General features: G+C 42.9%; 1 protein-coding gene across 6 annotated transcripts in view; it reads right to left on the bottom strand.

Moving 5' to 3' along the window:
• CDC7 (cell division cycle 7) overlaps nucleotides 1-14,845 on the bottom strand; it is a 212,609-nt gene that overhangs the window by 152,865 nt on the left and 44,899 nt on the right. For 5 of the 6 annotated variants that reach the window (XM_078646293.1, XM_078646282.1, XM_078646289.1 and 2 more), the window contains exon 3: nucleotides 11,880-12,015. The exons of the other annotated variant lie outside the window; for it this stretch is intronic. Coding sequence is in view for 4 of the 5 variants with exons in the window: in XM_078646282.1 (XP_078502408.1) it covers nucleotides 11,880-12,015 (136 nt within the window). In the remaining variant the exon portion in view is untranslated. The remainder of the gene's footprint in view (nucleotides 1-11,879; nucleotides 12,016-14,845) is intronic. 6 annotated transcript variants of the gene reach the window in all.

The following is a 14,845-nucleotide window of genomic DNA, read 5'->3' as shown; positions in this document are numbered from 1 at the left end:
ACTTCCTGGACCATGGGACAAAGATTAGCAACCTACAAGTAGAGCTGGGCCCTTGACAGAGTGATTAAGCCTGTTACGATTAGTGCTCAATGCCTGGGAAACATGAGCAAAGACAAACCTGTGACAAGAATGGTTGGGCATTATCTTTGATAATAGATGCCCACACACTAGAAGAGTGACGAAATAAGCAGTGCGATCTGGCGTTAGGTTTAGGAAGCTCGATTCCCCAGCTTTGAGAGGAGTAGGAGGGAAGGCTGAGGCTGCTGTGTGCCTGTAATTTGAAGAGGTGCTACTCCATAGCCTTGCAGATATTGATACCATAAATTAGCAATCATTTACTAAAAAGAGCAATTGTGCCCACTAGGAGGAACTGTGACTAGTAAGGAAAGAGAGGCAATAGTGAAAAGTGAGGCAATTATAGCCGAAAAAACAAACATATAATAGTAGCAGCAAAGGGAAAATGAGAGAAGGTTCTCTCCATCAAGGACCTCAACTCATCATTCAAACACAACAGAAGGGCCCTAGTCATGAGGAAAAATGTAGCCAACAACATCCAAGATGAAAATATAGATATAGAGGAGTCTGCCACGAAAGGAAATATCTTTGGACACAAGGCCCTGCAAACACAAACACCTTAAGGCAGGACTAAAAGTCTGTGTTTGAACTTGACCATTATCTTCAGAAGGCTGAAATAAGGTTTGACCAAGTTGAGACACCACCCTGTTCCATCTTTCAAGATGGGTCTGCGACTGGCCATTTACCAAGAGCTGAAACCTTTAACTTTGTTCTTGCATGCAGAGAGCATTCTCTATAGATGGGGCATAATATTCAAGCTGATTTTTACCCTTAAAAGCGAACAATACACAGTGACATCACTTGAGGTGTCTAAGAAAATACATTTGGTTTACAGTCGCAAAAACCACCTGATGAATCTGCATCCCAGTAACCTGGAGAACATGCAGAATGGAGAACGGCAAACAGTTGCTGAGCAGCTCGCCAAGCACACAAGAATTTAGACACAGCTCTTCTAAGAACGACTGAATTTTACCATCACTGGAATGGAGTAAACTAATTAACTATTCAATGAGTAACCTACTGTCAAGAGGACTAGACTGCATCCCTTTCTTTACTCTATGGTCTCTGAAGAAATGGATGCAGTGAGCTTGGTACACTACTGACTATGTTACACATTTTACAAGCCAGGTTATCTCTTCACAATCTCATAGTTGTTAATCTTCTACAATGTTCCTTAGTACTATTTTAGTGCTACCACTCATAATTCTATTTTCCTGGGCTGGTGGGGTGCCCTCAGTTCCTGGTTGCTAGCCCCAACTTTGCTGCCTTTTTTTATGACTAAGGGGTCACAGATGATAATTTTTCACCACAATTGTTGTTTCTGTCGCCTATTCTGGTATTCATTCTTGACTATCCGTTACCTTTTCCCTGATCCAATAGTGAGATGTGTTTTCAGACGTTGTAGGAGCATAACATATATAATATAATCTCCCCTGAACAGAGAATGAGATATACACCGCAGGACATGAGTTTGAATCTAGGGAGAAGCTGGACATCTGGAAAGAGGGGGCACTTTTACAAATTCTTATTGCAGTGATTTCCAAGACATAAACCTGGTGAGCTTGGATGCCTTTGAGTTCCATAAGGTGAGTCTTTCTGAAAAATCAAGGTATTAACTCGCATGCTAAGCGCAGAGCATTAATACATTGACTATGCACTAAAGAATATGATTTTGCTTTATTATAAGAGACTCATTTGTTGCAAAAGGATAGCACACATTTGAAGGCATATTGCTTCCCATTAAATTCCATTCTACTGTAAAGACAGAAACAAGAGGGATGCCTTGTTTCTTCTCCAGGATCTCAATTTTGTACCAGATTCTGAGTATGCAGATAAAGAAAGTAGAGTGGTGTGTATCTGTGGAAAGTTGGGTCCTTTGCAGCTAACTTTTGAAGAGAACTTGTTTTTCCATCTAGAGTCCCAAAGACAATAAGCGTTCTTTGTCTCACTTTTCCCTACTTTTGCCGCTTTTACCAGATGGCTACTACTAATTGGAGGGGACTTCAACACAAGATTAAACCCGGCTGTAGATCGTTCATCTTGCCCAACCTGGCATTAGAGACCCACTTTGGCCCTTAATAAGGACATGTCTATTTTAGATTGTGCATTCGGCTCACTATTCCTGTGTTTAGTGCAGGAAGATTCAGAGAAGCATTTGCTGAGCCTGATATTCTGCATAAGACCGATTGTTCCTGTAGAGCATACAGAACATTCTGCAGGGCGGGGTGAACTTGAGTCTCTCTAAATGAAGAACACAGCCCGCAAAAGTTTATATACACACAAAAGTATTACAAGAAGAGTCAAACAAGTAATTACATTCACCACATTCAGGATTCTGCCTGATCCCTTGACACCTACGATGAAGAAATAATAAAGGATTTAAAGGAGACTTAAGCACAAGAAGCATTCCTGACTGGGGTTCATTTGTCTAGTTCAGCCCCAGCTGAGAATCTCTTGATGAAAAGATCAGTCCACAAGAGGTTGCTAGTTTTATTAGTGCATTGCCAGTAGGGGGTGAAAGGAGGAAGGCTGGAAGGAGGAAGGCTGGAAGGAGGAAGGCTTAGCATCCGGGTACCAGACCCGGATGGCTTCTCTGCTTCCTTTTCCAAGACTTTTATGAGCAGCATCGTAGACAGACGCTATTCACAAAAATCTTTAATTATTTCCCTATGTTCCTGGCAAAGACCTCACCACGAGGACTGAGTCTACCTCAACACTTATTCTGATAGAGGGAAAGGATCCATCTGAAGGGGGGTCACATGGACCCACGAGGTCCTAAATTGACAGACTGCATGAAATGTGGCCACACTTTACATCACTATACCAATAAGAATGCCTCAAAGATTGGAATTTTATAACAGCAAGCTGAGGGTTGAGGCAAAAACAATCCAAATGCGTCGGCTATTGAATTTTAACTGATCGACTTATCTTGATGAAAGAGAAGAAAGTCTAATAAAGAACATTTTAGAATAAAAAGGAATACTTGTGTACTGGAAGTTCTTCAATATGCACGCAAAGACTGTTTTGATTTTCGTATGTCACACTGTTGAGTGCGGAACCTTATTGTGCCTCAAAGATAGGACTTTGTATTAGCAGGTAAATATGCCTACAAGGGATTTCCTTACTTTCACACAATTTGACATTTAATAGGCAAAAATGGTCGCAAGCTCTATCTAGTAGCTCACATGGAGATATTTGAAAATTGAATTTACTCCTTTCAATTTGAACAAATCTACCACAAATGATTATACACAGGTGTAAATGTTTCAAGACGTAAATTTATTATGAAAAAACACTAATACATATGTCAATACAAAAACACACAGTGACTGACATTTACAAATGATTTGTTGTTATAAATAACTCATTGTCACTAATGTGGACACCTATTCCAAACAATATATATAGCACGAAAATGTAACTGATTAAACAGAAAACAAATCCTTAAGAGAACAAATCGCAAAGAAAATTGGTGTAGTCGTCGACATTTCGGTCTGGATAGTGAAGACATCTGTTAAGACCATCTTCAGGACGGTGGATTCGAATGTTGAATGACCCTTAGAAAACTACATCAGCGATTTCAGAATGTAGTTAAGTCCATTAAAATTATCTGTCCAACATCAGAAAGAAGGCTACTGAATAGCTACTGTTGTTTCAAGGAGGTCCCTACAAATTCAATGCAGAGTTTCCAATCCTTCCTGTAACGGACCTCATGGACCGGATTGTTCCAAATCTAGCGTTTGTCTAGAGAATCCATGGGCACTGTTCCATCAACGTACCACTGTCTCTGCAGTCGGCGTCAAAGATAGGACAGCAGGGGATAAGCTACAACTTTACTTGAGGTTGCTGAGCGTCTGTGCCGAACGAGCATTGAAAGGACTAGGTCTCAAACTAAAACCTCTCTCAAATCTAAATCTGTAGGGTCTCAAGCTAAAATCAAAGTGAGGATAGGGTAGAGCCAGGACGCTATATCTCCTTTGCTCTCGGAGATCCCATGCAGGTAAAAGCTGTTCCGTTCTGCTAATCCCTTCCCTAACTTTCCAGAGGCAGGCCAGCTCGCTGAGTCACTATGCGAGTCGGTATCATTTTGCAACATTTCTTCTGTCATAAGATTGTTCCGGTTTCTCTTGCTAAGCCATGTCGCGGGCAATGGAAGAGGGGCTGGGGTAGAGCTGGGGCCGCTCTGTGGGCTTATTTTTAATTACTGCCCTTCAAAATACTCTCACCCTGTAGCAACTCAAGACGCTTGCAAAATACTGAACTAGCACAGCAAGAGAAACAGGAAGAAACTTACCTGCCCCCTTGTCATCATACATTTATAAATTAACAAGATGACAGAAGAAATGTTGCAAAATTAAACAGATTCGCCGAGTCACCAAGAGTGACTCTGTGAGCTGGACTTTTCCGGAGTTTTTCTGTTTGCTGGACTCTTATGCTAGTGTCCAGCATGAAGTTTTTGGTACATGAAGTAACAGTAGATGTTGCACCACCCAGGACAATGTGCTGCATGCATGGCTAAATAAATACTTATAAGGTCCCACCCAAAGGGGAGACCTATTGGCTATGCCAATGCTCGTTAATGGAAGTTGGAAGCTCTCTATCGGCATTTTTCTAGCATTACTCAACAATTTCAGACTAATATTGGGGTTAAAAATTAACTTGGGTGAGTATTTCTCTCAATTATTCAGAAAATATGGGTGTGTGGCTTGGATGAGGAGGAAGATGGCTACTTAGCCGCGCGGCCCTGTCCTAATGTCAGATTAGATCATCAAAGGACAGGAATACAAATGATGAAACGCTAAAGAACACCCAAAAACCAGCCCTACTTCTGATCAGTTTCCTGAAGTTTGGGAAAAGGATCCTCATAGGTCAGCACTGCCAACAAAGCTGGTGACCCCCCCTATTCCCCCCCGTTTAAGAGCTGCTCAATGGTCCTCGCTGCTGCAGACCAATACAAAAGGTCAGTAAGCCACTACAATGCACAAAAGAGAAAACGGCAATCAATAATTCGCAGATTCATCCCATTCAAGAGATGTGAGCCCAGGTACAAGAAGTACAATTGCAATCACTGAATAGCAGCACATTAATCACTGCCTACCAATAACGCCAAACAGCTACAATACCATGGGATCGAAGATCGCACCCTCACAAATAAACAGGCAAAACATATGCAAAAGATCATAAGAAATAAAGTAATTTAATAAAATCATGAGCGGCTCGCCCTCACTTCCAAGCTGGCGGCCCAATCTGGTCTCCCTATCACTCTGATCCCGTGTTACATCTCTGACCCTCAGTCTTTCCCGCACTCACTCTATTTTATGCAAAGCAACATAACACATCACCCCAGCTCATTACTAGGTAATAACGAAGAACATACCGTAACCCGAGAGTCCGAAGTATCAAGGTCCAAGGTGTATCATAGCTACAGAAGAACAGTTTGTAAAAGACAAGCAGTCGTATTTCCATGATGTTGGCACGAATATTTTCAACATAGGTATACAGTCCTACCTGAGATCGACCCACACAGATAAGCTCAAAAGTAGTAGCACCCCTTACCCATATGTGATCACATCCACACTGAATACAAAGATCAATCAGCTTGTATAAATCTGTGTGCACAGAGCTGAACATTACTGCACATTGTGATGGGATGTAGGTTAATGGAAGTTTATTTTGAGACTAAAAGATGCTGGTACCTCAACTTGATCCTTTGGACTGTTGCTTTCAAAAGGATTTGAGCAAGAGACAAATTATGGACAGAATGCTGAACAATGCAAACATTCACCCACAGTCACAAGGATCCAAATTTAATCCATTGTTCTTTTGCTCACCACGCCACCCCAGTTTGGACCCAGCCATATGCAAATCAGTCTTGACCCTGTTCAACATGGGAACAGTTCAGCCTGAACAGCCAAGCCAGGTCCTCCTGGACCGGAAACAAACATCCTGGGACCTGGTTCGGGGCATCACCCCTCATCAGCCAGGCTAGCGGGAGTCCAGTTTCGCAGTGAGAACGGAACCAACGTCTGGGCATTCCCACTAAGGGCAGAAAAAGAGACAAATGATGGACGGAATGCCGAACAATGTAAACATTCACCCCAGTCACAAGGATCCGAGTTAAATCCATCGTTCTTCTGCTCACCACGCCACCTCAGTTTTGACCCATCCATATGCAAATCAGTCTAAAGGATTTGTGCATGACCAATTTATGTCACCACTCCTATATTGCCTGTAACACTCCAAGCACTAGCAATCCTGATCCCTGTAGGCCCAACTAAGGTTCTCTTAAAAATCAAAATGTCTTCACCCCATACTATCTTAAGGTGAATGAATAATGAGAGAATCTTAATTCCGGGAGGAATAAGAAGACTAGTTCTATGAGAAAGCGCCTTGAATAAGTGATCTTCCTGTACTTCTTTGTAAGTTTCTAAGTTACTTAAATATTCAACTGTTACTGCATAGCTGGCCTGCTGCTTCTGTTATCGGAGTGAAAGAACTTAACTTTGCTTTCTGTATCCTACTTCCAAGGTTCTCCAAGGGCTTGTGTGTGCTTGCCCCCTGTTAAGAAGTCTCAGGGCCAACAAAGTCTTGACCTACCAGTGCCTGGCCTATTCTGCTGAATGTCCTGACTTGCCAAATTCAGTTGCTGGGCTCTTAGAAGTATAACCTACACACACAAGCCCTTGGAGAACCTTGGAAGCAGGATACAGAAAGCAAAGTTAAGTCCTTTCAATCCCAGGACAGAAGCAGCAGGCCAGCAATGAAAAGCAATAGGCAGAGTGGAAGTCTCTCAAATAGCATCCAGCTCTTATACCTGGCAGAATGTCCTCAGTCCAGAAGTGTTCTGATTTTGGGGTCTCAGAGGTCTAATATGTATACCCCTTTCTGACTTTGCCTTTTAGATCGTCTGCATATTTCCTTTCTCAGTTTGGAGATAAAATCCCCATATGGTACCCCAACACATACATATTTATGCAAATATTGCAAATTTGGCGCTATTACCAACACTAAGCTTTTTAGCTCTCCTAACAATTTCTACATCACATATTCCATAGATTATGGCTATTTAAACATTTCTCCCTTAATACAAAGGGCACGAATCACCCAATTAAAATATGTAAGATTATAGAATATCCCTTAAATTAAAGAGAGAATCTTGTGTTTCAAGAATGAAACTTCAGCATGAAAGGACTTAGGTTATATGCTTCCTACCTAAAAATATGAAGAGTTGTATCATTACCCTAATCACAAAAAAGAACACAAATATCAGCTTATTAAACTTGTTTGACGATAAAGTGAGGAAAGTCCTTTTCCTACCTCGCAGCCAAGGCCTGGAACAACCCCCCCACCCTTCACCTCCAGCAAGTGCCTACACTCCTCCAGTTCAGGAAGGACCTCAAGACATGGTTCTTCGGATGACCCCCAGCACTCAACAGAGCCACCCCCATCCCTCCTCCCCCCTAGTGCCATGAGACCCTCACAGGTGAGTAGTGCGCTTTACCAACCCAGATTGATTGATGAAGTGAGCTGGACAGACTCCAAACAAACCAAGATGCGATAAAGATTCTATATTGTTCATATATGTGAATTTATTGTTGATATCCCTCTGCTCTGGTCAAACTATCAAACATTAAATCCATCCAGAGGGTGCTTTACATTTGATAGGTGGTGACTTCAATATCACAATGGATTGCACACTTGAAACAGCTTGTAATGTTAAATACTGCCCTCCAAAGGCACATACTCTGTGTATAATCTATGTTCAAAATATAACTTAGACGCCTGAGATTACAACAACTGGACACAATAGATTATATTGTCTGCTCAGCACCCCATAACTCCTACTTGAGCATCAATTACATTAACATTAACTTGCAGGGATAGTTAATGGACAAGCTCCTGGACGTTTCTGAGGAATTACAAAGGGGGGGAGCTGCCCAGCACTATAATGGAGGCCGCCATCCTTATGGCGTTGAGGCTGGATAGAAATCCATAGCAGCTGGGATCTTACAGACACCTGTCCATGACTATTACAGACACCACACTCGTTCCTAAAATTCTAGCCAGTAGACTTCTGCCATGATTTGCCGAGCTGGTACATCCCAACCAGTGTAGATTTATTCCCGGCTGCAATATGCTTAGCAATCAATCAATCAATCAGGGGTTTTTAAAACACGCTACTTACCTGTGAGGATCTCAAGGCGCTGAGGTGGGGAGGGGGAGAGGGGGCTATGAGCATCTCCGTAAGTCATTCGAAGAGCCAGGTCTTGAGGTACTTTCTGAATTGATGCAGTGTGGGGCTTCGTCTGATGCGGAGGGGGGAGTTCATTCCAGGTCTTGGCCGCGAGGTAGGAGAGGGATCTGCCACACCCTCTGGCCCTATGTATGCGGGGGACCGTGGCTAGGGCTAGGTCAGCAGAGCGGAAGTGTCTCTTGAGAGCATGCAAGGAGATTAGTTTGTTGAGATATTTGGGTCCGGTTTGAAGGTTAGCCTTTTGTCAACTAAGAGCCAGTGTAGGTCGCGGTGGAGTTGGGTGATGTGGTCATATCGCGGGATGTCGAGGAGAAGTCTGGCTGCGGCATTCTGGACTGTCTGGAGTTTGCAGAGGAGTTTTTTTTGGTTGATTCTGGCGTAGAGGGTGTTTCCGTAGTCCAGTTTGCTGATGATGAGTGCCGGTTTTCCTGGAGTCGGGGGTGAGGGGGGATCCATTTGAAGGTCTTGCTAACCCATCTCTGAAGCCAGATTGGTTAGCTACTGGAAAGCACTCCTGCACAATAACCTGTTTAATTTTGTGTCAACTGTTTTTTCTGTGGTTTTTCCCAGTCAGGGCAGGGTTGAAACTGGGCAGTAGCAAGTGTTTGGGGAGGGTAAGATCAAAATTACTTCTTATCGATAATTGATCAGATTTTTCCTCACCTATTAACCAATAAAAGAATGAAAACACATTAGTCCCCAAGGACTCGTGTCTTAAACCCCTTTTGTTCAGACTAGTGTAATGTCGCAAGCCTGTACTAGCAGTGCCAGCTGAGGCGACACAAGTGGTTCTGTACAGCACAAAAGTGAAGGCAATTTGGGACCCCATTGCTGAATGGTCTTACCCAGAGCTGGAACCTGCCTGAACATGCCTACTTCACCATACATCAGTAGAGTTTTGTCTCCATTTGTACCAAAGTTATTGTTCTACAATAAAAAATATTTGGAGTGGCGGTCCCAGGGAGAAATAGGACCCCCTCAAATGAGGTTAGGATTGGAGCTGTGCTTCCGTAGAGCAGAACTTTAAACATGCCTATTTTAAAGTGGAATACTCTGCTAAAACATTTTCTATTGATTTGAGGCTGAAAATGAATGATTAGGAGTAAAATAAAGTGCCGCAAAATTGCCGCTAAATTTCCATTTTTGTGCCGCTAAATTTCCATTTTTGTGCCGCTAAATTTGCTAATCTATGCCGCAATATCCTGGGGGGGTCTGACTATAACTCGCGCGCCCGCAATCCACTGCTGATGATGTCACATATTACATCATTCATGACATGGTCAGTGACATCACTGATGACATCACTGATGACATCTCAAATGACATCACTGATGACATCATCCATGTGATAATACAATACACCTCCTTACACTCTAATCTAAACTTTGATACACCCAGTGTTAAATACAAACTACCATTCCTGAAACCATTGACACAGTAATACCACTTACCACATACGCACTCACTGATTTCTAGGTCTACACACACATCCACTCATTCACCCATACAATCACTCATACATACAGTCACTCATCAAAACAACACTAACATATGCACTCATACACCTATACAGAGACTCACACACTGCCACTCATCCATGGAGTTACTCACACACCTAGTCAGTCATGTAAAGAATCAATCACACTCCCATTTCCACAACTACACAGTTATGCACACAAAACCTTACTTATTTAAACATAGACTAACACAGACTTACTCTCTTTTACAATCACTGATACAAGTACACATTGATAGATACAGTCACTTATGCAATCACAGGCTATCATATATAGACATTTATATATGCCAACTCTCACATGCACTGTGTTTTGCATATGTACTTACTTGGACATGTAGCACTGAGATATCCATTCACTCACCAACATACCCATGCACACAGTAAACCGCCTATACAGCTGTTTCCACATGCACTCTTGAACCCATACACCAAGTGAATCAACTGCTCACACATCTATGCACAGAATGACACACCTCCCAGCCACCTCCACTCACACTCACCCTCACATACAAATACTTGGGTTACCAATCATTAACTCATATAGCCAGTCATATAGCTACTAATCAATACATGGAGCAGCTTACACAACAACAGACACAATGATGCACACATTCTAACAGTTTAGTCACTAACCCAAGCATTCAATAAAACACATTTAATCTCCCACTCATACAGTCAGTCACGCACCTACTAAATCCATTATCCAGACACTCATTCTTCAATATGTTAAACACATTTGAACTGTACAGGAACACACATTCACTGGATGATATCAGTGATGTCATTTGAGACGTCATCAGTGATGTCATTTGAGATGTCATCAGTGATGTCACTGACCATGTCATGAATGATGTAATATGTGACATCATCAGCAGTGGATTGCGGGCGCGCGAGTAATAGTGAGTCCAACTAACTATAACGTGGGAATTTCAATGGTTTTGTATGAGTAAAATGTTTAGCTAACTATAACTGGTGTGAAACCTATGGTTTTTTCCGTGAAAATATATATATATATATATATATATATATATATATATATATATATATATATATATATATATATATATATATATACACACACACACACATTATATATATACAGATAAAGATATATATTGATTGAAGTTGTTGCCGCAGCAGCCAAGCCTCTTTTCCCTCCGCTCACCCCTCTTTTTTTTGCCACAATGTAGCTTCCCATTCCCTTCCCTGCTGCCCATATCCTCTCCATCCACCACTAGACGCATAATATATGTTCCATTGTTAGCTGGGCACATCTTACAGCCTTACATAGTTTAGAATGCTGGCAAGGTTCATTTCTGAATGTTCCAGGGAGAGTGAGTTGGAGCAGAGAAGAACCAAAACAAGATGTTGGTGGTGCTCTTAACTTTCCACCTTAAAGACCGACACCATCATCTCAATAGTAAGCCTTTATTTTGCAGTGGAAAAACATTACACTGAACAAGGTCTCCTTGATGAAGTTCAGCTAATCGCCTTTCCTGGGTTCCATTTTTACAGCTGTTGCAAATCTGTGGGGACAGTATTGTGTAGCATCCTTTAGAGATATCCTCGGGCTTTATGCAGGTGATGTCCACCCCCCCCCCCCCCAAACCATCACAAAATACACAATTGTTAATAGGGAAATTACCTACATCACTTAGGCATTTTTTAAAGCATTTAACTCCCCTACTTTAACTCCTACTGTATTTTTCTTTTTCATTTACAGGAGAAAAATCATACTTGGAATACACAGAATTAAGATTAGACCAAGTCAATCTCAGTAGGGGACATTCATCATAACTCACCTTTTTTCCCTTTGCAACTAGACTCTGATATTTAACTGCTGCCTACGTAATGATGTAAAACGCAGGAATACTAGTTTAGTAAATCTCTATTGCATGGTTATTAATCTAACCTCTACAGTTTAGATGAAATTGGGCCACAATAAAAAATATGCGCAAGGAGAAAATGGTTTGGGAAAGTTCTTTGCCTGTTAAGTAAACCATAACTTATCACCACAAAAAAGATGCTTACCCTGCCTCAGTAAGGCACTGAAGTTCTGCAGCTATTCGTACAGGGTGACTTGTTGGGATCAGATGTTTCAAGGCAAATTTCTCTTCTTCTCCTGATTTTAATTGCGCTGTGCCAAGGTAAACAGAACTGAAAGTTCCTGGGAAAAATAGAAAAAATGGATTCAGGAAAACCATGCTTGCAACTTCAAAGACTGCCCAGTTGAGCGGATAGAAATCTGTGCATTAAATTAGGCACAAACCTCGCTTTCTTTGCACAGATTGGTGCAGAAGCACACCCTTGTTTTTCTCTTCTAAATGCTCTTAGGAATCTTTGACTATATTACTATGGACACATGCAAAACTCTTGTCCATGCTGCTCTATCTTCCTGGCTGGACTACAGAAATGCCCTGCTGTCACCATAAATGACAACATACCACATTCAGGCCGATCAGCAACAGGCCCCCAGACTGATTGTGAACATTCCATGACGTCAACCGGTCATTCAGGCTCTGAAAGCCTTACATTGGTTCCCAGTAGCAGAGTGAAACTCGTACTCTCACCTAGAGAGCAGTCTTGGGCAAAGGCTCTATATACCTACAGAAATTGCTAACCCGATATACTCCGTCTAGGACTCTCAGGTCCACAAGTCAAAGACTCCTGGTTATGCATAGATTTTGTAGGACCGGAAGTGGAAATCAGTCCTTCAAACATGAGACAGACAAGCTCTGTAATACTCTCCTACCACACATCCGCTTTACCACCTCAGAGCCTGCTTTTCGCAAATCAATTAAAACCTGACTGGTTAACCAACAGTTCAGTTTTAAACTCACTCAGGCAGCCTAGGGGTCTTCGTGTCAGGACACACAGTTTTGAACAACTGTGTGTTCTACAAATTTTTCGTTCATTCATTCATTCATTCATTCATTCATTCATTCATTCAATAGGTTAAATAAGTGTATTGTTCAGTTAATTAAAACCACAAGAATTTGTACATAGCATCATTAAAACAAATATCCATAAAAAGGGGCGTTTCCCTTTTTTGTTCTCTAAAAGAGAAAATTATTCCTTATCATAAAATGTACACTTCTTCCTGTATAATGTAAACAAAGTGTTGGAACCTGGGATGACAGGTTACCTAGGGTAGCCTGGCCTAGGGTAAGACACAATACTAGAGGCTTAAGTGTGAAGGTTGCAAACCACCCAACAGTGAATCCACGCAATAGCACACAAAAAGGACACTACACCAATGTATGTAAAAATATGTACTGGTTTATAAAAAAAATAATATCTCTGCTCTTTTGTTCCAAAATGTACAGCTTAGGACATTTCAGTTTGTCTTGGAAATAGCAAATATACCTTATAAACTGCTAAGCAAATTATCAACTAGCTTTTTCAGTACATTACATTTAGTCAAGCACTATAACCATGTCTGGCAGGTAACACTAATATTTTCATAGATCAGATAATTACACAATGTACTCTGCTTTTACTCCTACATAATTCTACTCCATCAGGGGGGGCAAGTTGTCACTAATTGTCAAGAACCAGGGGTTAAATGAGGCCTTTATATTCCTTTCACCCCACAGGTAAAGCCAGGCTTCTTGAATCGGTCAGTTTTGGGAAGTTATGTCACTCGTTTTTCAGGCCCTCCACCCTCTTCCTCTCAATCAGGGTTGCCCAGTGTGAGGAGGAAGCCAGACGATCAGGAGGCCTAACCAGCTCTCCCTCGCCACCCCTCACTCTTCCCTGCTTACTTGCGAGGGTGGCCAGCAGGCGGTTCTTCCGCTCACCCTCTGTGCCTCAAGACGCTTCTCCTCAGCTGATCGGCCCTCCCGCCCCCTCACAGAGGAGCGGAGGCCCTCCAAGGAGCAAAACCGAGGCGCTGTCACGGTGATTCAGCCACTCAACAGGGCTGCTCCTCACTGACAAGGATCTGTCCCTCGGCGCTCGGATCGGTCCCCAGCAACCGACGAAGCCGCCTCCTCCTCTCAGCTCTCCTCAGCGGCGGAAATCGTCGATTCTCACACACGGGTTCTTCTGCGCATGCGCGGAGGTATAGTGTCTCCGCACCGGGCCTGCTCGGCCCCTCCTGCAAGGCAGTCCCCAATTCTGTGGGAAATTAGCGCGCTGGCGCCGGACATGAGCACTTCGCTCTCACTCTCCTGATCCAGCCGGGCGCTGTCACAGAGCGCGGAAGGCGCCCCCGGGGTCCCGATCACAGCGATAGCCTCACAAGACTGCCCAGGCCTAATGGGACCTTTCTCCGCTCTCCGCCACCTTGACAGTTGGGAGAGTGATTGCTCACTTCAAGTCCAGATACTGGTAAGAGGAGCCCAGCGCTACCCAGGCCAGGAGCTTACTACTTGCCCTAGGGAGGGAGGGGGGATCAAAAGGGGGCTCCCACAGGATTAAGCCACAGTGCACTTTTCCAGCACTAGACCACCAGCCCTCCTTACTGGACAGATTTAGGGGCACAGGAGACCTCTTAATTCAGTTCCCAGATCACGAAAGTTAACCCCTACACCTAACTGTCCAGGGTCAGCAGGATGAACTAGCTTGGCTAGGACAACAGGAATGGGCGGTGGGAAAGCCTTGACAGAGGGCTACTCTTGTAGAGCAATCCACCCTTCAGGATCCTACCCCTACCAGACCTCAGCCTTCACTCTAACTGCTCCTCACTGACAGACAAAATGGCTGTCCAGCATTCCGCCTTTTATAGGCTGACCCTCAGGAGTCCAGAAGGGACCAGAAAGTTCTGGAACGCCCTATACTAGTCTATGGGCAAGTTCTGGGTTTGGCAGTTAGTAGCCACCATTTTGTGGTTCCAACTATATTCCTGTCAGAACAGGCCTCTAGGCCTGAGGTGAAAAACTATGAGGGGGGAAAAGAACACCTATCCCCTTGACCAACACCTAGAAAAAGTTAGTGGACACAAAAATTAATTAAGGTATGAGGGGCAAAAAGGGGACAAAATAAATAATAAATTG

The sequence above is a fragment of the Lissotriton helveticus genome, chromosome 1_1, assembly GCF_964261635.1.
Source record: "Lissotriton helveticus chromosome 1_1, aLisHel1.1, whole genome shotgun sequence".
In the NCBI taxonomy this organism is placed as follows: domain Eukaryota; kingdom Metazoa; phylum Chordata; class Amphibia; order Caudata; family Salamandridae; genus Lissotriton; species Lissotriton helveticus.
The sequence above is the reverse complement of the archived record's forward strand: the minus strand, read 5'-3'. Positions and strand labels throughout refer to the sequence as shown.